The sequence below is a fragment of the Nannobrachium achirus genome, assembly GCF_963921795.1.
Source record: "Nannobrachium achirus genome assembly, chromosome: 5".
NCBI lineage: Eukaryota > Metazoa > Chordata > Actinopteri > Myctophiformes > Myctophidae > Nannobrachium > Nannobrachium achirus.
In genome coordinates, this window is record NC_137814.1 from 16,929,716 (window position 1) to 16,954,578 (window position 24,863).

At 41.8% G+C, this 24,863-nt stretch overlaps 1 protein-coding gene across 1 annotated transcript in view; it reads left to right on the forward strand.

Moving 5' to 3' along the window:
* LOC308286156 (E3 ubiquitin-protein ligase MARCHF6-like) overlaps positions 1-24,863 on the forward strand; it is a 32,031-nt gene continuing 7,168 nt past the window's right edge. The window contains exons 1-21 of the mRNA XM_080727112.1: positions 1-136; positions 4,818-4,917; positions 5,795-5,868; positions 7,414-7,557; positions 8,151-8,223; positions 9,903-10,101; positions 11,701-11,917; positions 12,758-12,819; positions 13,256-13,288; positions 13,955-14,006; positions 14,201-14,259; positions 14,415-14,495; positions 15,488-15,556; positions 15,773-15,847; positions 16,509-16,643; positions 17,053-17,172; positions 17,656-17,756; positions 18,464-18,601; positions 19,241-19,448; positions 21,355-21,424; positions 23,736-23,917. Of these exons, the coding sequence (XP_080583238.1) occupies positions 118-136; positions 4,818-4,917; positions 5,795-5,868; positions 7,414-7,557; positions 8,151-8,223; positions 9,903-10,101; positions 11,701-11,917; positions 12,758-12,819; positions 13,256-13,288; positions 13,955-14,006; positions 14,201-14,259; positions 14,415-14,495; positions 15,488-15,556; positions 15,773-15,847; positions 16,509-16,643; positions 17,053-17,172; positions 17,656-17,756; positions 18,464-18,601; positions 19,241-19,448; positions 21,355-21,424; positions 23,736-23,917 (2,211 nt within the window). The 5' untranslated portion in view covers positions 1-117. The remainder of the gene's footprint in view (positions 137-4,817; positions 4,918-5,794; positions 5,869-7,413; positions 7,558-8,150; positions 8,224-9,902; positions 10,102-11,700; positions 11,918-12,757; positions 12,820-13,255; positions 13,289-13,954; positions 14,007-14,200; positions 14,260-14,414; positions 14,496-15,487; positions 15,557-15,772; positions 15,848-16,508; positions 16,644-17,052; positions 17,173-17,655; positions 17,757-18,463; positions 18,602-19,240; positions 19,449-21,354; positions 21,425-23,735; positions 23,918-24,863) is intronic.

The following is a 24,863-nucleotide window of genomic DNA, read 5'->3' on the forward strand; positions in this document are numbered from 1 at the left end:
CCGACATGTCTTTACATTTCACATAGCCGTATATCGGTTTCTTTTTTATTTATTTGTGTTTATTGACTGAATGTGGACAGCAGTGTGAGAGTCAGAGGACGGACCACAGCAGCCAAGATGGACACCGCTGATGAAGGTTGGTAGTACACTTTATTATGATTATATTAGCCTCGACATGCTAATAATACTAGCGTGCCGTCAGCCGAAACCTATACTGTACTGTACTGATGTGTTGAACATGTTATATTGTGTTATTGGTGTTAATGTGCTGGCATGCTAACGGGCCCTGGTTATTGCCCCAGACAGCCAGCTAACGGTGGCTAATTATGTGTGTGTGTTGCTATCTGGTAGCCATGCTGGGCTAACAGCTGTTCTTTAATCCATTGTTGTGTGTTAGTGTTTATCAGGGTTACAATGTAATTACTTGAGTAAACGTGTCAATACTGCAATATAGAAATACTCAATGTCTGGAATTTTAATTGTGCTTGGGTAAAAGTACAAAGGCATTGGTATCGAAATGTGCTTAAAGTACCAAAAGTAAAAAGTAATCGTCATGCAGAATATCCCATTTCAAGTATTTTCATTGATTTATTGATTGAAGAAGTTTGCATAGAAAAAGGTACAGTTTCATTACGCTACAGTTCACTGGTACAAGGTCTACTAAAAGGAGATCCTAGAAAAGACTAAGCTTATTTCCATAGGAAACCATTTAAGTATCTCATATAACATTGAATGACAGACGAATAGAACACAGTACTATGCAGTCTATATAGTCAGGGAAAAAAGAACAAACAAAATAAAAACATACAGTAGGTAAATACAAAGAGGGGTCAGGGGAGGGTAGGGCTGGAGTCTGGACCATGTTTGTTTTTACCAGTTGCAAATATCCCATTTCAAGTTTTCAAATGTAGGCCTATATTAAAAGTAGATAGATAGTTGATCTACAAGCTCACACGTATGAGCTTGTAGATCTGCGACTTTCAGATGTCCGACATGTAAATAGGGACGATGTGGTTAATGTTTTATAAATGAATAATAATCTAAATCTAAGCAACTATAGTAGCCTAACTAACGTTTTCATATACATTTAGTGGAGTAAAAGAGCACTGTTTGAATCCCAGATGTAGTGGAGTAGAAGTAAAACTATTGGAAATTTCTCCAGTGAAGTACAAATACCTAAAAATTGTACTTAAGTAAATGTACTGGTTACTTTCCACCACTGTCTTTAATCCATTGTTGTGTTGTGTTTTATGATTCTGATTGTTATATTATCTCCTCTGCAATGTGCTAGAGATGAGAAGACAAGCACACAAACGTCCTTTGTCACATTATATAACCCTACCTCAACACAAGGCCACTGGCCTTGATAAAATTCCAGCTAGATTTCTCAGAGATTCAGCCGCCACCATTGCTCCAATAATTACCCACATAATTAACCTTTCCATCGAACAGGGTCATGTCCCACAGGACTTCAAACTAGCAAAAGTAACCCCCCTGCATAAAAAAGGTAGCAAACTAGACCCTGGAAACTACCGTCCCGTTTCCATTCTTAGCTCCATATCCAAAGTCATGGAGAAAATAGTCTACGAACAGATAGCAAGATATCTCGATGAGAATAATCTGATTTACGAGTTCCAATCTGGATTCAGAAAATCTCATTCCACTGACACATGCCTTCTCTATTTGACTGACCAAATCAAACGCGAAGCGGATGACGGCAAATATAGCGGCATGGTCATGATGGACCTCCAGAAGGCATTTGACACCGTAAATCATTCTATTCTGATTGAGAAACTAAAAGCCATCGGTCTTGACAGCGCAGCAGTGAGGTGGATGCAGTCTTACCTGGTGGGGAGGGAACAGGTGGTGGAGATTAACGGTACCCTGTCCCCCCCCCTCCCGGTAAACTGTGGTGTTCCTCAAGGTAGCATACTGGGACCTCTGTTGTTCCTAATATACGTGAACGACATGGCATCTGCTTGTGACTGCAACCTGTTCCTGTTCGCGGATGACTCGGCTCTCCTAGTCTCGGGCAAGGACCACTTGCAGGTTGAGAAGACACTTAACTCTGAACTAAGTAAGATCTGCACATGGCTTAACGACAACAAATTATCAATTCACCTGGGTAAAACAGAGTCCATCCTCTTTGGATCAAATCATAACCTCAAAAAAGTTGATAACTTCACAATCAAAGTGGGTGACAAGGTCATAACACGAAAAAACAAAATCTCTTACTTAGGATGTATCCTTGAAGCTAATCTTTCCAGTGAAAAGATGACTTCTAAAGTAATAAATAAAATCAACCAACGAACTCGTTTCCTACAGAGGATCGCCCCGATGGTCAATTCCAACACACTGAAGACCATAGCTGGTGCAATAATCCAGCCCCTCTTTGACTACGGAGTCCACGTATGGTATTGTGACGCCCCACAAGCCCTGAAAACTAAACTACAAACAGCCCAAAATAAACTAATTAGGGTCCTGCTTAGACTTCCCTATCAGACTCACCTCACCGCTACTCACCAGTTAAGAGTGGGGTGGCTCAGAGTAGTTGACAGAGTACAGCAACTTGCAATGGGCCTGGTGTACAAGATACACTACACCACTATGATACCCAAGTACCTGTCAAAATACTTTATAAACATTAAGGATGTCCATAATTACAACACCAGAGGCAGCGCCACAGATCACTTTCAACCCAGAGTCAAAACCAACAAAGGGTCAAACTCTTTTTTCTGCTATACCACCAAAATGTGGAAAGCCTTACCGAAGGCCACAAAGGAGTGTGGATCACTAGCATCCTTTAAAATTGCCCTGAAAAACCACTTACAGGCAGCAGCCGTTCGCAACTGGTAAAAAAAGAATCTAGCCCAACCCTACCCTCCCCTGCCCCTTCTTTGTATATACTGTTTGTTTTGACTTACTGTCTTCTATTTTGTTTTTCTTTACATATCTACTGCATAGTACTGTGTTCTATTTGTCTGTCATTCAATGTTATATGAGATACTTCAATGGTTTCCAGTGGAAATAAGCTTAGTCTTTTCATGGATCTCCTTTTAGTAGACCTTGTACCAGTGAACTGTACCGTCATGAAACTGTACCTTTTCCTATGCAAACTTCTAATAAAGTCTTCAATCAATCAATCAATCAATGCCAATAACACATCATTTAGTTATTGTTATTGTTATGTTTTTAAGTTCTGTGCAAACTGCAACCACCAAACCCGGCTTGGATTCAACCCAGTGCACGTTCTACCCGTTGGCATGTTCCCCGTTAACTGTGTGATTGTGTGTGAACAGTGTGATACTAGCTGCCATGCAGGTTCGTGGTTGACCTGTGACCCTATAGTTTACCCAGGCACTGCAGCCTGCACTGCACTGTTTCTCTGCAATGTGTTTAGTACCTTGCTAAATGTGAACACCATAAGACAGTGGTCTTCAGTGTTTTCAGGCCAAGGACCCCTTAGTTGAGAGAGAGATGAAGCAGGGACCCCCACAACCTTTTCATAGATTCCATATAGTTTCATTGTTTGACAGCGCGAACATCAGTGTATTTTGGATTCACGTCAAATTGTGTTTTCAGATATTTAACCACTTAAACCGTCAATAATAAACTTGACCTTTCCAGTCTGTCTGTACTTACCCTTATTTGTCCATTTGGTTACTTCTGTACACCGACAGAGTTACAAAGGAATACAGCGACAACAATTTGGCTGTGTGGGGGTTTATTATCTCGATTTGAAGGGAATATTCTTAGTTTGCTCCCTTTTGGGGCTGATTAGATCATCCTTCAGGAGTGGTGTTTTGCATTGTCACCCTGTATGCAGTCTGCATCACTCAGATTACGTTGTCAAGTGGCTGTCATTTAACATGAGATATGCTGTGATCATATAGGCCTATTAAGAGTCGTTATTGACACTCAAAGGGAAATTCAGGTGTCACTTTACAGCACAGTGAGAATGTTTTGTATCTGTCTCCTAAGTCAGGGACCTGGGTTCCTAAAAATACCTTTCTACTTTCTTTAAGTACATTTTGATACCAATAGAGCATCGCAGCGGAAGTGGTTTACTGGTCCCACTAAAACATCTCCCATTCATTTTCCCCATAGAGTTTTACAAAAATATTTATAACAATTATGTTAAGCCTAGAACCAAGCCATCCAGGATGGCAGTGAATCATGACCATAAAACCTTTGATCCTATATGAAAACATATTTTTATATTTAAATTTTAATTATTTGATATACTACATTTAATAAATATCCTTTGTTTAGCGATTTTCAAAATGTTCTTTTCATAGAAACAAAGGTTTCATGTTCATGATTCCCTGCACTCCTGGATGGCTTGGATCTAGGCTTAACATAATTGTTATAAATATCTTCGTGAAAGTCTATGAGGAAATGAACAGGAGATTTTTTTGTGGGACCAGTAAACCACGTCCACTGCGATGCTCTATACTTTTGTACTTTTACCCAAGTACATTTTAAATTCTACTACTAACAGAGTACTTCTACGTTGCAGTATTGATAGTTTTACTTAAAGGAGCTATAGTCAACTTTTTCATTGTAGGGCCGACACTTTTTTTACATCCTAGTCTATAGACTAGAATGTAAACAAAGTGTCGGTCTGACAATGGCCAAAATGATTATTTTGTAATTATTTTACGCTTTTTGTGGTCGTTTTAGAATAGAAACACATATGAAGCTTATTTTTTTAATAAAATATTTTCGAAACATTTATTTTATTTTAGCATCCATTTTTCAAGAAAAAGTTGACTATAGGTCCTTTAAGTAACACTTTTCCCATCGCTGTCCAACAGGAGACATCTGCCGGGTGTGCCGGTCGGAGGGGACCCACGACAAGCCGCTGTTCTACCCCTGCGTCTGCACCGGCAGCATCAAGTTCATCCATCAGGAGTGGTATGTTCAGCTCACCACCACCAGCTAGTCTTCATCCATAGATATCAATACACACAGATATACTGCTTTCCATTGGAGCCATGCATCAATCAATCAAAACGTTATTGATAGAGCACATTTCACACGACCTTAGTCGACCAAAGTGCTGCACAGGTAAAAGCAAAAAAACAAAAAACACGTAACATACACATACAAACAAAATGCACAGAATATACATTTACACCCTTGTACATAGGAGGTAGGACCGTTAAATAGGATTTAACAGGAAAATGTACACAGAGGACCGTTTAAGCTTAAGTAAGTACAAAATGTTTGAAAATAGCCACAGTAGAAATAGAAAATAGCCACAGTAGAAAATAGCCACAGTATAAAATAGCGCTAAAGTGGTTTATGGATGTTTTAAAATATCTGCAAAGTAACTAGTAACTAAAGTTTTCAAATAATTGTGGTGTTGTAAAAGTACAATATTTGGATCCGAGATGTAGTGGAGTAGAAGTAAAACTATTGGAAATTGTACAATACTCATGTAAAGTACAAATATCTCAAAAGTGTACTTAAGTACATTAATTAAGTAAATCTACTTAGTTACTTTATACCACTGGTTATTTCTATATTTTTTAATTTGACAGAACCATGCTTTTGCCAAATAAGGAAGATGCCAAACCTGTATTATGTGTTAATTAGGCTGTCATCACCCATAGTTTCTCCAGACTACATCAGATCAGTAGAGTCTAGCACCTTCTCCCTGGCTGGTGTTGTGATGCATGCAGTGCTCCCTGCAGATGTTGGACAGCAGGGAGGAACTCAACAGTTCTTAGTCATGGAAATGTGCCAAAGGAGGCAGACAACACAACTCATTATGCATTCTCTTTCACAGCCTGCTCCAGTGGCTCAAGCACAGCCGGAAAGAATACTGTGAATTATGCAAACACCGATTTGCATTTACACCAAGTAAGTGTTACTTCTCTTTTCTTTGTATTCACTCTAAAAGTCATTCAATTTCAATTCAATTACATTCAAAGTCATTCAGTGCATTGATGCTAGGAAATGCGTAGGATTGAGGTGATGTTTCACCCCACCTAGTGTTATTCTTTGTCGCGTACCGGACAATAGGTGATTTACAAGTAGGGAAGCACCGTTATCTTATCGGTATCGGAGTCATATTGGGATATCGGCTATCGGACCCAACGTCACCGATCCAAGTCACAGACACAAAATAATAATATTAAAGTCTCTTGCGTATAAATATGCAATATAATCACGCAATTGTAAGCCCATAACCAAACATTTTAGCATATACTTATAAAATAAACGCTATCCCACAATCTTATCCAGCAAACCTTTTTCGTCGCTCCTCCACTCTTGAGACGAGACACGTGTTGCCATTGCATTTTGCACTCAGTTGCACTGACTGCACTCTGTTATTTGAACTGAAGCCTATCCTACAATTAATGAATGGCTTTAATTGAAAGGTGATGATTTTTTTTAATACTTGCTATGAAGCCTACTGTACCGGGTATCGGTAAAGTATCGGGAAATATCCAAATATATATATATGGGATCGAAATTGAAGAAACCTGTATCGAGCATTCCTATTTACAAGCTCGCAGCATGTCACGCTGCAACGTGCTGTGAGATTGTAGATCGCCCATTTTCAGTGCATGACTCCGGCGCGCTACACAAGTATAAATCATGCTTCTGGCTGTACTTGAACAGTCTGCAATGTCGATTATCCTGTAATCCATTTGTGTTTGTAATCTGTCATCTATTTGTGTTAGTGTTTGATGTGTATTATTATTTTATGCTTTAACTATTGAAAAATAGCAGATATACAAGCTCACAGTGCAGCACAGAGTGCTGCGCAGCGAGCTTGTAGATCTGCTATTTTTGAAAAATCGTGAAAATTAGAATTTTGACCCGATTCTATAAGTGTCTTTTGAATCCTTCTAAGATTTTTTGAAAAACGTATGTTTCTATGTCAGCAATCTGGCAAGCCATCGTCAAAGAAAAGGTGCTTTTCACTTAAATGGAGCTCAGTTAGTCTGTTCTTGAGAGACTACTATGTCAGTGGTTCTCAAACCTTTTCATGTGAAGGACCCCCAAACTGATATTTATTTGGCCACGGACCCCCATCTCAAAAATCTAGTTCCAGGGACCACCCCCAGAAGCAAAATTTGAGTTACAAACGTTCGCTTTAAAAATACACACATTTTCATGACTTTTTCAAAAATAGCAGATCTACAAGCTCGCAGCGCGGCACTCAGTGCCGCGCTGTGAGCTTGTATATCTGCTATTTTTTAATAGTTAAAGCATCCAACAATTTTAGGCCTAAATGGGTTAAATTGAATGCTATGTTTACTGCCAGTGCGTCATTGGAAAAGAGCGCTGGCTCTCAATTGACCATCCTGAATAAATGAAGGTGAAAGACAAATGCTAAACTCAGCCCTTCTCTCTCTCTCTCTCTCTCTCTCTCTCTCTCTCCCTCCCTCCCTTCAGTCTACTCTCCAGACATGCCGTCTCGCCTGCCCGTCCAGGACATCTTTGCGGGGCTGGTGACCAGCGTGGGAACGGCCATCCGATACTGGTTCCACTACACACTGGTGGCGTTTGCCTGGCTGGGGGTGGTGCCCCTCACAGCGTGTAAGTGCTGCCACATCACACCGTGGCTGAGAACACGTGGTGCAGTGTTGATTTGGACAGAAGAATTTCGATTTAGTTTTATTCATAGTCTTTTGCATAAGATTCCATTTAGTTTTAGTCATATTTCAGTCACCTGAAATGTTTTGTTGTTTTTAAAGTCTAGTTTTAGTCGACTAAATAGCATAAGACTTTAGTCAAAGATGTATTTTGGCGGGCCTTGATGGCGTCGAAATGCCTGACCTTACAATTGGTTGCATGCTGAAAATAGCCGATCTACAAGCTCACAACGTAGATCTGCTATTTTCAGAGCGCAACCAGACCTAAAATGACTATATCTTCTTCACTAATCCCTCCCTAACATTTTAGTCTAGTTTTTATTTGTTGACGAAATTGCCAATATATTTAGTCTTAGTTTTAGTCATCGTTTATTTAGTTTTTGTCAGCGAACAAAGGTAGTCGACAAACGTTTTTTCTTTATAGCTTTAGTCGACAAAATCATCACTGATGTGGTGCTCGATTGATATTGATGTTAGACCCCCAAAAAAACAACACCACCACCAACATCAACTGTGTATCTGTTTCCTTGTCACCAGGTCGCATCTACAAGTGTTTATTTACAGGCTCTGTGAGCTCTCTTCTTACCCTGCCGTTAGACATGCTTTCAACGTAAGTTCCGCATTTCTTTCCTCCATATTTCATTTCACGCTATCCTTGATTCGTTTGTGTTTTACATTTCAGCCGTGAGATATTCTTTAGCTTTAGTCCATGCGCCACAGAGCCATTCTCTCTGTCCGCCCATTTGTCCATCAAATCAAATCAAATCAAATCAAATCAAACTTTATTTATATAGCACATTTAAAACAACAGAAGTCGTCCAAAGTGCTGTGCCTATGGGGCTGTTAAGTATGACATCATTTTGTAGGCAGAGGAGAATTTCTGCCCCCAGTTTCCGTGATTCTTTTTACTATTTTTACTATTTACACATTTTTCTTCTCTTTGTTGTTGAAAGGAAAGTGTTAGAATTATACTTTAGTCGTTATTTTTGTCTCGGATCAGTTTCAAACTTTGTAAGTGCACTCCCTAGAGGCTAAGGATAAACCTTTGCCCTGCATTTTTCACATCAGCCTTTTATAGCGCCACCTTTGGGCCGACTTATGTAAAACACATTTTTGGATATTACTCCTTGAGATTTTATCCAAAAATCACGCAAATCGGTACACAGTATCTCTATAGTCATGTGATCAAGTCCGATCCGTTTGATATTTCATATTCCATCCTGATTGGCTAATATTAGCTTCCAAAGTTTGCAGGATTGCTCCGTTTTTGAACAAAATGCCTCAAATCATCAACGCAGCTTGCGATTACCGTGAAATTTGCCACACATATTCCCACTAGGTCAAGGAACAATTTCTACCTTTTTCACATTGGCCTGTTATAGCGCCACTAGCAGGTAGACTTTAGCAAAACACATTTTTGGAACACAATGCTTCAAATCATGCATGCAGCGTCCGATTGCCATGAAAGATCTAAGGTGAAGAACATATGCCACCCTTTTTACATTGGCCTATTATACAGTAGCATCACCAGGACGCACGGCCTGGTGGAGACCTGTGCTCGGAAGAGCACTGCTTCTAGTTCTCTCTCTCTCTCTCTCTCTCTCTCTCTCTCTCTCTCTCTCTCTCTCTCTCTTCCTCCCCTTCACCATCCCTCTATTAAATTTAGGCGTAGAATTATTTGATGCTTCAACTATTGAAAAGTAGCAGATATACAAGCTCACAGCGCGGCACCGAGTCCCACGCTGCAAGCTTGTAGATCTGCTATTTTTGAAAAATCTTGATAATTTTTTTGTTGCAAGTCTTTCAATATATCTTTTTAAATGCGAACATTTGTAACTCAAATATTTGCTTCTGGGGGGTCCCTGGAACAACATATTTTGAGATGGGGGGTCCGCGGCCAAATATATGTAATTTTGGGGGTCCATTGACATGAAAAAGTTTGAGAACCACCGATTTAGAAGAAGGATTTAGAAGACATTTTATCGAATCGGGTCAGAAATAATCAAAGACTTGCACAAATGTTCACAATTTTTTTTTCCCAGAAATAGCTGATCTACAAGCTCGCAGCGCGGCACTCAGTGCCGCGCTGTGAGCTTGTATATCTGCTATTTTTTTTAACAGTTAAAGCATAAAATAATGGTTAAAGCGGTTCACATCTAACATTACACAGATTTGTGTTTAGCTCTAAATGGCTTAAAAAAAAAAGAAAACCGTCTTGTGGTAACATGTGTTTTCTGCCAGAAGCGTAATTCATCTTCTACCCCCCCCCCCCCCCCCCCCACCCCACAGGGAGAACCTGCTAGCAGACTGCTTGCAGGGCTGTTTCGTGGTGACCTGTACACTGTGTGCCTTCATTAGTCTGGTGTGGCTCCGGGAGCAGATTGTGCACGGCGGCGCCCCCCAGTGGCTGGAGCAGAACCAGCAGCCTGCTGCTGCTGCTCCCAACCAGCCCCCAAACGGCCCTGCTGCTGCTGCGCCACACAATGAGGTGAGCCCCAGTTAATCTTTTCTGTTTGCAAACACCAGGGGCCCCAACAGGTCTGTGCCCGAACACACGCACTTTCTTTTTCTTTTCTAATGTTATACTGTGTATCTATGTAATTTTCCACTTAACACATCTACTGCCTCTTAATCTGAAGGTTGCTTGGTGCCTCGGCGCCACGTCGTTTCCTCCGTCGGCCGCCGCTATTATTTTGAAGGGCCGGAAGGGGGTTGTTTTTGTTTTTTTGGATTATCACTTGACGGCAACGATTACGTCATCTAGTCACATGACAGTGTGCGACAAGAAGATGAAGATGGCTGCGCCCTGCCTTGTGCCTTGTTTACATTTAGATCTGCTGCAAAATGTCTCAAAATGGCTATTTTGTTTAAATGAAGTTTCTTTATGGGCCTCTCCATTGACTTAACATTGAGGAGCTTCACTTCGCGTGCACGCCCAACGTGCGTTGTAAACAAATCGCCGACATTACCGATGCGAGCGGGACCGGAGCGACATTAAGTAAGTAATAATATCTTTACTGTATATACAGTAAGATTCACAGTCCTCACCGTCAACGGCGCCATGGTATTAACCCTTTCAATGACGGTGAGGACTGTCAACGGCGGCGAAAAAGTTAATATGTTGCCATTTATTTTAGGATTACTTACAATTTCTCTTGCATTTCTGTTATGAATTAAGGTGAGATTAACTTTATACTCCCCATAGGGTTTTTCCCTTATAGAATTTTATCCCACAATTTTGTAACCCATTTTCTCACCCAGTGCCAATTGTCTATGTAATCCTGGGGTCTGCTCTCCCTCTGCCGCGCCTGGGGAGACAACGGACTCACCTCATGCTTCCTTTTATGCATGAGGAGTCCAAGTTGCTTCTTTTCACCTGACTGGAGATTTCCCAGGTTTGGACGTAGCGCGTGGAAGGAACACGTTATTCCAACCAGTTCCTTTCCCCTCCATCAGGCGCCCCGGCTGGCCAGGGGGAGGCATTATTGAGACCAGGATTACTGCATGTTTTTTTGAGGGCATCAACCCTGGGAGACACGGGGAGAACATGCAAACTCCACACAGAAAGGCCCTATTGCCAACCCCACCTAGGGTGTGGGCGCTGGTGACGCGGAGGGAGGAACCCATAGGGTTTTTTTTTTTTTAAACAATCTGTTTATTTTCTTTTTTTTATACATACAAAACAACACATACAATACAATAAAAGCAAAGTCCCATAGGGTTTTTTTTAATAATACATTCCCATTCTGTTTTTATCATGTTGTTGCTGACTATTGAGCGAATGTTGATAAGGAACACGGATAAAACGGTTCCAGTCGTTGGTTCAGGTCATGTGATGATGTAAAGTTATTTCCGCTCCGACCGCATCAGAAACACGACAATGGTATTTATTGTAAGGGAAGATAGTCGACTGAGGGCGGTTTGCACCAAGACGGTTCAAATAAAGCTTAGTTTAGGGTTAATCAAGGATTTGTTGATCTAGGATTTATTTCTCCCGGGGAGACTGGTACTAAGGAGACAAAATTGACCCTTTCATTAACTGTCAAGAGTTAAGGGGAGACCTTGACATCTTTGCTGTCCTCCACAGGATGCAGGCGGTAATGCAGCCGCAGACCCCCAGGCTGGCCCCGAGGGTCCGGCAGCAGCAGCAGCCCACCCCCCTGAGGACCCCGCCCCACATGACCCAGAGGAAGCAGGGGACCAGGGGGACGAGGCCGACCTGGACAACCAAGATGAGGAGGACGACGACGACGAAGACGAGGGGAGGGAGGATGAAGCTGCCGATGGCAACAATGGAGGTCAAGGTCAGTGTGTCTTTTTGATCAGAGGACCCGAATGACATATTTTTTGGTTGATGTAGGCCCCATTTGGACGACATTTGTTTCCAGAGGAAACAGTAAAATTAAATATCAGACCAGTGGTCTAAATGCAGAATAGAAAGTGATAACACAAAGGGTCTTTCCCGTTTGTCATCTAAACATGGCCATACATAGATTACCTACCGGTATCAATCTGCAAGTAAGGTGGCACTTGGCATTACCTTTCCTCGTTTATGTCAAATCCTACACAATTGCCTACTTCTCGGGTTCTCAAAGCGGGGTCCTTGAATGCACATACAGTATGAAACAGAGCTGCTACCTTAAAATGCATTTCAAATCTGAGTTATTTTTTCTTATACTATTTAAACTGTATTGAGAAAAAAACAATGCAGCTATTTGTTCCAAAAGCTTTATGCCCTGTATATATATATATATAAATGCGACACAATGCGACATAGCTCTGTTTACACAATGCTGTACCCCCTCCAACTGTATATATGTCCCCCATTTTCAACAGTTTTTATTTTATTTGTGACACTTGCTTTGGCAATGTAAACGTATGTTTCTCATGCCAATAAAGGTCAGTTGAATTGAATTGAGTGGGTTCGAGGGGGGTCCCCAACACTCTCCAGCAAAATGGGGGAACAGTTAAAAGACTGGAAGTGGAAGCCCTGTTTTCTTTTTCGGCTATTTTTTAAAAGAAATGTTGACAATTTTGACAAATCTTCCCTTATGTTGAGGGTCCCTGGTACCATTTATTTAATACATGGTTGCCTTGTGTTGAGAACCACTGGCTTACATTGTGTCTGTTTCTCCTACCTGCAGATGACTTGAACTGGAATGCCTTGGAGTGGGACCGTGCAGCAGAGGAACTGACCTGGGAAAGGGTGGGCATCACTGTGTGTGTTGTGTTATTCACTGGTTCTTTTCCCTCAGTTTTCCATTAGTTTTCCCACATCTCTTTGGTCTGTTCGACCCTCCACTCCACCGGGTCAATATGACTGAGTAAAGAAAGACATGACAATAGTGACCTTGAACACGTCATGTCATGTGACTGATGTAGATCTTATGAGATTAAACAACCGGGACAGCGCTCCACTCGTCCCAGACTCTTCTTCCTTTTGGCCCCCAAACTGTGGAATGAACAGTTTGGCTTATCTACAATTCTAGATGACTATTCTATGCTATTTTATGTATCACCTTGCGCTGACCGTGCTTATTGTAAGTCGCTCTGAATTAAGAGCGTCGGCTAAATGCCTAAATTGTGATTGTAAATTGAGATAGTATTAATGAGCCGGTGTTCTCTGTCTTTGTTTTAATCAGATGCTGGGTCTGGACGGCTCCCTAGTTTTTCTGGTAAGAGGACACATTGTATCCGTGGTTGCTGCTGTGCCACGAGCTATTTAGTGATGTTCAAACTGAATGCTGTTGTACGACTACCTATAATATAATAGTGATGTTAACCCATTTAGGCCTGAACACATTATGACGCAATATTTTTATGCTTTAAATATAAAATAATTGCAGATATACAAGCTCACAGCGTGGCACCGAGTGCCGCGCTTGCGAGCTTGTAGATCTGCTATTTTTGAAAAATCGTGAAAATTAGAATCTTGACCCGATTCTATAAGTGTCTTTTGAATCCTTCTAAGATTTTTGGAAAAAAACCTATGTTTCTATTGTCAGTAATCTGGCCAGCCATCGTCAAAGAAAAGGTCCTTTTCACTTAACTGGAGCTCAGTTAGTCTGTTATTGAGAGACTATTATGTCAGTGGTGCTCAAACCTTTTCATGTGAAGGACCCCCAAAATGATATTTATTTGGCCACAGACCCCCATTTCAAAATATCTAGTTCCAGGGACCACCCAGAAGCAAAATTTGAGTTACAAACGTTCGCTTTGGCTCGGTGCCGCGCTGTGAGCTTGTATATCTGCTATTTTTCACTGGTTAAAGCATTCAATAATTCTAGGCCTAGACAAGACATTGAATGAATGCTGTTGTGTGTTCTTGGTGTCCTCTGCAGGAGCACGTATTCTGGGTCGTGTCCTTGAACACTCTCTTCATTCTGGTGTTTGGTAGGTGCAGAGCAATTAAATTCACACACACACGCACACATACAGTACATACATCCATATCACCATAGTATACAGCGGTTATAGGATTTCACGTTTCGGTGTGGTGATACTTGGGTGGATGTGCTGACACCTTCCTGAGTGGGTGGAAGTACAGTGATGATCTTGACCTTTACCTCTGTTTTTTTCTACTGTAGCCTTTTGTCCGTATCACATTGGCCACTTCTCGGTTGTGGGACTCGGCTTTGAGGAACATGTAAGTGCACAGCATCACCGCACGAGGGCAAACACCAGTCGCACCGTTTGAGCAATCGATCGGGCGTCGATCGTTTGGTGCTATTTTGGATCGATTTTTGTGCGTTGGTTGAATGGACACTGTTTTGACGATGTCATATCCTCTTGTTGTTGCAGATCAGAGCGTCCCACTTTGATGGCCTCATCACCACCATTCTGGGATACATCCTTCTAGCTGGCTCCCTCATCTTCTGCCATGTATCCTTTACATTGGACAAACGTGTGTGTGTGTGTGCATGCGTGTGTGAGAGAGAGAGATCCAGTGTTGTAATGTCTATAAAATTAGGCTTATACCCACGCAATTTTAATATAGGATTATGCACACACAACGCATTATTGATTTATATATTTATATTTAAAAAAAGCTAATGGAGCTAATCTAGTGACTCACTGTGAGTCAGGCCTATTGGAGCGTTCTAGTCTTGTCATCGGGGGACCAAAGTTTAACTAATGTCTTGTCCTGCTCTGGAACCCAGGCTCATTTAACAAGCTAGTAGTCTAACATGGAGAGACCCAAACCGAAGCAAATGTAGTGTCTTTTCATGGCGGGGGCTTATTAAATGTGCATTATTGTCATATGGGTATCCAGGAGGAACAGGGAAGCCTGTGACCCATTTTTAGTCCTTGCTCATAGTTAGAGCAACACTGGGCTGTATTATGTACTGTATCTCCATTACGGTCCATTCTTTCTCTGAATAGAGAAGGACCTGTGAAGGTCAGCACTAGATCCTGGGGGAAAAGAGTTGCATTGCCGTACAGCTAGTTTAACTACCTTGTAAAAAACCCCTCTGTGAAATAGTCCGATCTTCAAGCTCTGCGCGCCTCTCAGCAGGGAGTGTTGGGCGGGAGGAGTAGGACGGAGGCTCTATGTCCTCCTGGTGGGGGCTCCCCTATTGGCTCACCTGCCAATGGGATACAGCAGCAGTGACAACACACACACACACACACACACACACACACACACACACACACACACAGAAATGTGTGTGGCAAGGAAATAATTGGCACTAATAATTGGACTAAATTGGGCAGAAAAAGGGGTAAAACTGCAAAAATAAAAAATCCTCTGCTCCTTTATGAGGAGTCCATCGACACAGGGAAATGCTCCTCTGTGACACTCTGTAAATGTTGGTGGTGGTTGTGCTCCAGGATGATGTATCGTATGCTTCCTTAACGGTTGTCTGTCCCAGGCCTTAGCTTCACTGGTGAGGTTCCACAGGTCCAGACGTCTCCTGGGTGTCTGCTACATTGTTGTCAAGGTAAACAGGAGGGAGAAAATGATGATTTTAGATGTAGTCATAGCCTTTTGAAAAAATGTATTTAGTTTTAGTTACATTTTGGTTATCTGAAAAGTTTTTGTCTAGTTTTAGTCGACTAAATATCATAAGAGCATGAACTTGAAGCACCGTATTGTTATTTAACTTTGAGGGTTTCACAGCAGGGCAATTCTTTTCCTCTTCTTTTTCTTATGCCAGGTGTCCTTACTCGTCGTCATGGAGATTGGTTTATTCCCACTCATCTGTGGCTGGTGGCTTGATATCTGCTCTCTGGTAATTCAATCACTCACTTCATCTGTTTCATGCATTTCCCAACACTGGGTCGGGACCCATTTGTTGGTCGTGGACACATCTTTTTGGGTCCCTTAATTTTTGGTTTCCTACATTTTGTTTTGAACTATTATTAATTCAAAACCTTTCCAAAAAATATTACCCAAAAAGCTAACATTTTCATGAAAAGAAAAAAAAATCATTGATTGTTCAAAGTAATTTCATTAATACATAAAATAAAAATCAAAGCAATTCTATAAATTCAAAAACATAGATGATCTACAAGCTCACAACGCAGCGCATTCTGAGCTTGTAAATCTGCTGTTTTCACCAGTTTGTGTCCCGGGCAAACGTCGGGTTTCGACCTGAAAAGTTTGGGAACCGCTGGTTTAATCACTTGAACACCTGCAGGAACATCCGTCAAAAGATAGCTCACAATGCGTAGCAATGTGACGCATTCTGAGCTTCAGCTTATTTTGGCAAGAAGTGGTCCAAGTAAAGAGACAACTCAGGCCCAGTTTACTCAAATGAGAGGGTGTAAGTGGTTAACCTCACTGACACACTGAATGATCATACACTATGTACTAACTAATTAGTGCCAAGTATGATGAAACTCTATAATGAATGTACCTACAGTATATAAAATGTCCCATGTCCATTGCAGGAGATGTTCGATGCGACTCTGAAGGACAGGGAGCAGAGTTTTGACTCTGCTCCCGGTACCACCATGTTCCTGCACTGGCTGGTCGGCATGGTCTACGTCTTCTACTTTGCCTCCTTCATCCTTCTGCTGAGAGAGGTGAGTGTTGCTCCAGACACTTTCCTGTGCTGGAACACATCCTACTTAAATACCAAATGTAGAATGTACTCATTATGCAGGACGTCCCATTTCACAGTTTGTGTAAAATGTCTAAAAATATTTTGAAAATAGCGAATCTACAAGCTCACAATGCATCACATCGCGACGCATTGTGAGCTTGTAGATCGTCTATTTTCAGTATTTGTAACCATTTGTGTATGGAATTTCTTTGATTTCTTCATGAAATTACTGAAAATAATTCATGAAATATTTAGCTTTTTTGTGAATGTGCCACTTTTTTTACTCGTAGACGTGCAAAGTCAGGTTATACTTGTAGTTCTTCTTTGGAGAGGTGTTTTTCTCTTTTCCAATGGAGTCACACGCTTGACTTATTTTTGTTTTAACGTAGGTGCTGCGGCCTGGCGTGCTATGGTTCCTGAGGAACCTTAATGACCCAGACTTCAACCCAGTCCAGGAGATGATCCACCTCCCTGTGTACAGACACCTCCGGAGGTTCCTTCTCTCTGTGGTCAGTTCTGTGTGTGTGTGTGTGTGTGCGTGCGTGCGTGCGTGCGTGCGTGTGTGTATAAGTGTACACAAGGTATTCTTGTACGTGTGTGGGTGTGTTTGCTTGCGTGTGCGTGCATGTGTGTGTGACTAAAAATAGTGCAAGTATTTTATTTAATTTCATCCTACTAATAAACTACCGAATGTCTGCTGTCTGATATACACGCATGCTGACATCACTGATACTAAACAGTGCCCAAATTTGGAGATGACTGACATCACTGATACGTCTGGGTTCTCCAACATTACTTCTGAGACTCCTACATTCAATCCCTCATAGTTTATACTGTGCACAGTTTCTGCACACCCCATATTGCACTTAATTCGAAGCACATAAGTTCGAACCGGCAAGGACTAGTCTCTGTATATTTTGTGTTGCTGTATGGCTGTATTCCTACTAGATTACATTATAGCTAGATTTATTGTGCGTGTGCATCATTTTCAGGTGGTGTTTGGCTCCATAGTTCTGCTCATGCTGTGGCTTCCTGTGAGGATCATTAAGCTGTTCCTGCCAGACTTCCTGCCGTACAACGTCATGCTCTACAGGTACAAGAAACACCACGCTTCTACAACTTCATTCTGTACTGATGGATTTCCCGGGATGGAAATCGCTTTGACGGCAAAAGAAAAGAAACATGAGTTGCACCCACCAAAGCCATTTAGTATCCCCAAATTAACTCCTTGATTGCTAAGAAAAAACAGCGACTTTCGCCGCGCTAAAATATGATTTTCATACCTTTTCTTATGTGATTTTTGCGTGATGTCTTCTTTCCACCAGAAAGATGACATCATAACTGTGATCTTTGTTCTTTAGTTAGGGTCCTTAGGGAAAAAATCTGAGATAAATAGACTCTTCTAAATCCATTTACATGGAGGCAGACGGGGCGGAGAATTTTGGGATGACGTAATTTCCTGTTGTATTCTGGGATTTGAATTCTGTTGTCACTCGCGGGGTAGCGCCCACTATCATAAACCACTGAAATAAAATTAAAAACGATAATCGCATCTTTGGCGGTGTGGACCGATGAAAAATGTATGAGATTTTTACAACTCGGGATACTAAATCTTGGCCGGCATCCGAGGCCTCAAGTGAAATTCTTTTTTGCATGTTCCATGGTCGTAAACCAAGGCGATGAAGAGATTATGGAGAATTGATTGTGCCATTTTGCCATAGAGAAAGATGAACCTGCATTTCCGTTTAAACATTATGAAGTGAACAAGACCTTCCTCTGCTTTGTCTCCTGTCTCCCTAGTGACGCCCCCGTCAGTGAGCTGTCCCTGGAGCTGCTGTTACTGCAGGTGGTCCTGCCAGCGCTGTTGGAACAGGGTCACACACGCCAGTGGCTCAAACGCCTTGTCCACGCCTGGACGTTCACCGTTGGATACATGCTGTGAGGACGAGTAACACCCTACTAAACCCTAGAAGTCACGAGACACACTCGTGTCAAAGGAATTGAGCACTTTATTGCAACAAGTTATAGTTGTGTTTGGCATAGTCTCACGAGCTCTGTAGCACTGCTGTAAAGTGCACATCCTTCAGGAGTAAATCACGCAAAAGTTTTCTGGCGCTCACTAGGGCATTCACGAATAGTGATTTTTAGTATTCGAATAGTCGAATATTCGACAGGACTGGCCAAACTGTCAAATATTAAGCGTTACGAGGCATTGTGAGCATGTAGATTTTTTCACAATATTTATCTGTGGAACCGAGTCACATTAATAACTACAATTCCAAGTGCTTGTCAGGGTGGGGGTCCCCAGTTCAAAGATGTTTATTTTGGGGGTCACGGCCTAAAAAGGTTTGAGAACCCCTGGTATAGAGCATTAACAAATTAATCCACCAGGGGCATTCTTATGACTTCCTATCTATCCAAGCTTTATAAACTATATATTTTTTAAAGAGAAAACAATAAAAAATTAAAAGTAGCGAATATTCGACTTCGGTGAACAACGTCAAATAGTGACTTTGATATTCGAATATTAGAATATTTGGTGAATGCCCTAGCGCTCACTGTGTGTTTCCTCCGTAGTGATCTCCACTCATACCTGCTGGGAGACCACGACGAAGAGGACAACCAGTTCATCAACAACAACAACAACAACCCTCCTGGTCGCCACGACGACAACGGGATCCCCGGCCTGGGGGAGGGGCTTCACGCTGCCCATCAGGCCATCCTGCAGCAAGGCGGGCCGGTGGGCTTTCAGCCCTACTACAGACCAATCCACTTCCCCCTCAAGGTGAGTGACGGCTTGGACAGCCAATCACGTACAGTGGTTGATGTTTGATCACTTAAACCCTATAGCAGGGGTCTTCAACAGGGGGTCCAGGACCCCTAGGGGGTCCTCAGAGTTACTACAGGGGGACCTCCAAATCTTTGTGTGGTAGAAACTTTTTTCTCCTTTTTTATATTAACCACTTTTTATATTAACCAACTTTAGCCAAAAATAGTAGATCTACAAGCTCACAACGCGTGTTGTGAGCTTGTAGATTGGCTATTTTTGGCAAAGACGTTTGGCATAGAGGGGAAAAAGAGCATACTAAGTACAGAGTGAAAGGTCAAGTTAAGTATTGACGGTTCAAGTGGTTAAATACGTATCTGAAAACACAAATTGATATGAATCCAAAATACAATGATGATTGTGCCGTCAAACAATGAAACTATATCGAATCTATGAAAAAGTTGTGAGGGTCCCTGCTTCATCTCTTTCACAAATAATGGGTCCTTGGCCTGTAAACGTTGACGACCCCTGATTTAAACCCTATAGACTTAGTAAGCTTATAGGCTGCTTTTTTCCATCTACACCAAATCTTTTTCGTCGATCTACAAACTCATAACCGGTCAGCGTGAGACAAGTTGTGAGCTTGTAGATTGTCTATTTTTGACTAATGTTCCCCCAGAATATGGATGCTGACGTACAAGTGGTTAGCTCAGGATATCATTATATTAGGACTAGGACTCTCCCAACTGTTGGATCTGGCATCATCGAGCTCTAGGAAAAAAAACATATTTGGTTTCTTTTCAGTGTCAAATGAAAGCTTGTGTCAACTTAGTTTGTGTGAACAACATGCACTTGGTATGGGCAGGATTATTTTGAATGGCAGTACATTTGAAGGTTTTCTCACGTAGCTATTGAATTTGTGTCTGAGCCCACGTTTTGAATGTCTAAGCCCACGTTATCATAGCAAAGCATGAATGCTCTATGAGTGCTGTTGGCTGTGGCATGATCCCGCTTGAAAAGCAGACCATGATCCAGCTTGAAAAGCAGACCGCGTGTGAAGCTGTTTGAGCGAAACCAGTTTTCTAAGCCTCCATTCGCTCAGTTCTTCTAAGACCATCTGGAGTGCTTTGAAATTCAGCGCTATTCATCTATCTGGGACGAAATGATCCCCCTGAAATGCACAATTCGATGTCCCTCAAATGTAGACGATGCCATTTTGTGTAAATAACTAAATCATTTTAAGTAATCATACAGAATTTAAATGCTGTGCTGTGTGTTATTTTATTGGCAAAAAATGTTTGTTGGTGGATATCTTGCTTTAGGCAGGGGTCTTCAACAGGGGGTCCGGGACCCCTAGGGGTTCCTCAGAGTTACTATAGGGGTCCTCCAAATCTATGAGTGATAGAAAGTTTTTTTCTCCTTTCCACTTGAACCCTAGTGTCCATATTCTGAGAACTTTAGCCAAAAATAGCAGATCTACAAGCTCACAACGCCTCGCAGCGCGAGGCGTTGTGAGCTTGTAGATCGGCTATTTTTGGGAAGGAGGTTTGGTGTAGAAGGGGAAAAGAGTAAGTAGAGCGTGAAAGGTCAAGTTTATCAAGTATTGACGGTTCAAGTGGTTAAATATCTAAAAAATACAAATTTACATGAATCCAAAATACGCTGATGATTGATATGGAATCTATGAACAGGTTGTGGAGGTCCCTGCTTCATCTGTCTCTAGAGTAGACTAAGGGGTCCTTGGCCTGAAAACGTTGAAGGCCCCTGCTTTATGGCATGTCATGCAACATTAGTTTATGTAGCACTCTTTACAAGACACATCAATTAACGTGATAGCTCAGTAATTGAAATGCTCCCAGATGAATGGCTCGGTGTTTCCTAATGGTTACGGCCATAAAGAACTCACGAAGGCTTGTTTTTCCAGATCCTGCTGCTGGTTGTCTTCATGTGTGTGACATTGCTGCTGGCGAGTCTTACATGCCTTACCCTGCCAGGTGAGAGAGAGAGACACACACACACACACACACACACACACACACACACACACACACACACACACACACACACACACACACACACACACACTAGGGCATTCACCAAATATTCGAATATCAAAGTCACTATTCGACAAGTCGAATGTTTGCTTATTTTTATTTTTTTATTGTTTTCTCTTTGAAAAAATATATAGTTTATAAAGCTTGGCTAAATAGGAAGTCATAAGAATGAGTTGTCAATGCCCCTGGTGGGTGAATTTGTTAATGCTCTACCAGGGGTTCTCAAACCTTTTTAGGCCGTGACCCCCAACATAAACATATTTGAACTGGGGACCTCCCACCCGCACAAGCACTTGGAATTGTAGGTATTACATTTAATGTGACTCGGTTCCACAGATAGATATTGCGAGGCGTTGTGAGCATGTAGATCGGCTATTTTCACAATCTTCGCCTCTTGCTTACTTAACATATCTGGTGCCAACCCCGAGTTTCCCGAGTTTGTATTGGTACCAACGCTGTGCCAACCCCGAGTTTCCCGAGTTTGTATTGGTACCAACGCTGTGCCAACCCCGAGTTTCCCGAGTTTGGGCCGTTTTTGAAAAAAAAAATAATAATAATTTTTCAAAAAAAGATTTTTTCAAAAAAGTTTTTTGGACCTCCAGAAATGTATTAGGCATGATCGCGATTGCGAAATTGCATGTTTAACCCCCATACCAACCCATTCTTTCAAACATGGCAGCCATGTTTGTTTACATCTGAAGAAAACATAATGGCCCATAAATCATGAATGCCGGACGGATTTCCAAGCGGATGTTTTTGTTTGAAAGCTGTGAACAGCATCTACACACGTGGTGCATCATCTAGGCATGGGCGTGCACTTTTTACACAATTGCGCAATTACATGGAAGTCTATGGTAACCATGGCAACGTGGGACATTGAAGAGAAAAAATCATAGCAACATAAGTGTTAATATTTGACAGTTTGGCCAGTCCTGTCGAATATTCGAATACTTTGAGGTCGAATAATTTGAATACTAAAAATCACTATTCGTGAATGCCCTAACACACACGCACGCACACACGCACACACACACGCACACACACAGACACGCACACACGCACGCACGCACGCACGCACACACACACACACACACACACACACACACACGCACAGAGGAGTGGTCTGATTAATAGCTCGCCGCTTTCTCCTCATCCTCCCTCCTCTCCCATCCATCCTCACACGTTCTGTCTTCCTCCATTCCATCCTCCTCTCATCTCATTTCTTTCCCCATCATGCTTTCTCCTCCGGCCACATCTCTGCTCCTCTCTGTCTCTATTAGATCTGTGTTTTGTATAAACGCTATTGATCACGGGGAGGAATTGGGTCATTGCCGCAGCGAAGGAGTATGATGTTGTTAGAATGCTAAAAAGAAGAAAAGACATCAAAAGATGAAAAATCCAATGATGTTTTTATCAATGAACATCATTTAACTACTTATGCCCTATTATATACTTTGGAGAATAGATTGAAGATTACTAAAACATCGATATCATTTATTTTAGATGATCCTTTATCGATTAAATGGTTATAAACATCATCTCTCACACAGTCCTACTTTCATAATACGAAGACAGGCTACTCTGTCATTTAGGCTTGACTATTTATGATTAGTTCGATATTAGTCTCACGTGGCCAGACTGTTGAGTCTGCGATTTGGGAAATGCTCCCATCAACAGTCTGGGGCACGGAAATAGAAACGATGAGTGCGAGATAAAGCGGATGTGACGCAACCGCTCCCTTGGTGCAGTAGCAATAACATGTCCTACTGGAAGCGTTAAGTCTCCTTTCAATATTTCTGGGGGCGTTATTTCGTCTTTCTCTGGTGTTATTGGTGTTACCTCCATGATGTTTTCAAACGTTTACTATACACCCATAACAAGAATATGCCGCTCGAATGACTTTGTCTGAGCTTTTGTGTTTCTGTTATGTTTCCAATGGGACTACAGTTCAGTGCAGCAGCGGCTACTTCTGATACTCGCCGTTCGGGAGCTGCCGTTCCAGACTCTATATAGCATTCGGAGATTGTGGAATAGTTGTCTGGCTACGCGAGACTAGTTCGATATTAATAATAATAGATCAGATTTATATTTCACTTTTCTAAGTACCCAAAGTTTCTATACATAAGTGAAAGGAGGAACCAACTCATTAGGTGAAAAAATAAATAATAATAAAAATACAAAAGTGCAAGAATAAAAAGGATAAAAACTAAGATGAGCTGTCCTTTCTGTATCTTCCTCGTCTCCGTTCCAGTGTCGGCGGGTCGCTGGCTGATGTCCTTCTGGATGGGCGGGGCCAAGGTCCATGAGCTGTACACGGCGGCCAGCGGCCTCTACATCTGCTGGCTGTCCATACGCGGCATCACCGTGTTGCTGGCCTGGATGCCCCAGGGACCCAACATCATCTGGATCAAAGTGCACGAGTGGACGCTCATGGTAACGCACACACTGCGCAGCATTATGGACACCAATGTACAGGGTTCCCACGGTCATGAAATTCCTGGAAATATTTTTAAATTAGAAAGATATTTTTCCAGTGCTGGAAAAGTTTGGGAATTGATCAAGGGTCCTGGAAGGTCCTGGAAAAAATAGCTATGCATTGTCTTCGGTTATTGATTTTGTTAAAACTTTTGTTAATACTTTTTGTTAATGTCAAATTAAACATTGGCCAAATTGTCAAATATTAGAGGCAGAAATTGCGAAAATAGCAGATCTACATGCTCACAACGCCTCGCGTTGCGAGGCGTTGTGAGCATGTAGATCGGCTATTTTTACAATAAAACCGTGTTATACAGAATTGCTCAACTCTTCAAATATGATTATTTCGGGGGTCACAGCCTGAAAAGGTTAAGAACCACTGGCATACACTACCTGTCTTTGGGCATTGCACATAAGAGTAAGCGACTCGTTATTGAGCTGAATTATTGTTATATAGTCCTGGTAATCGGGTTAAATATTCTGGAAAAGTTTTGGAAATGAATTGGTAAAGATGTGTGGGAACCCTGAATGTAGCTGGTTTAGATCAAATGCATCTTATCTGTCGGACGTTGTTGTGATAAGTGTAAATAGTATACATGCTGTATTTCAGGAATTCCTTAATTTGGGGATAATGACATTATAGGAAATCTTGTTGCGGTTTTTGAAAGGGTTTCATGGGCCTGAGGGTTGATGGATGTGAAAACCACAAATACTAGAACAAGGGTCTTCAACAGGGGGTCCTCAGAGTTACTACAGGGGGTCCTCCAAATCTTTGTGTGATACAAAAAAAAATCCCCCCTTTTATATATGCCAAAAATAGCAGATCTACAAGCTCACAATGCCTTGAGCTGCGAGGCGAGGCGTTGTGAGCTTGTAGATCAGCTATTTTCAGCAAAGAGGTTTG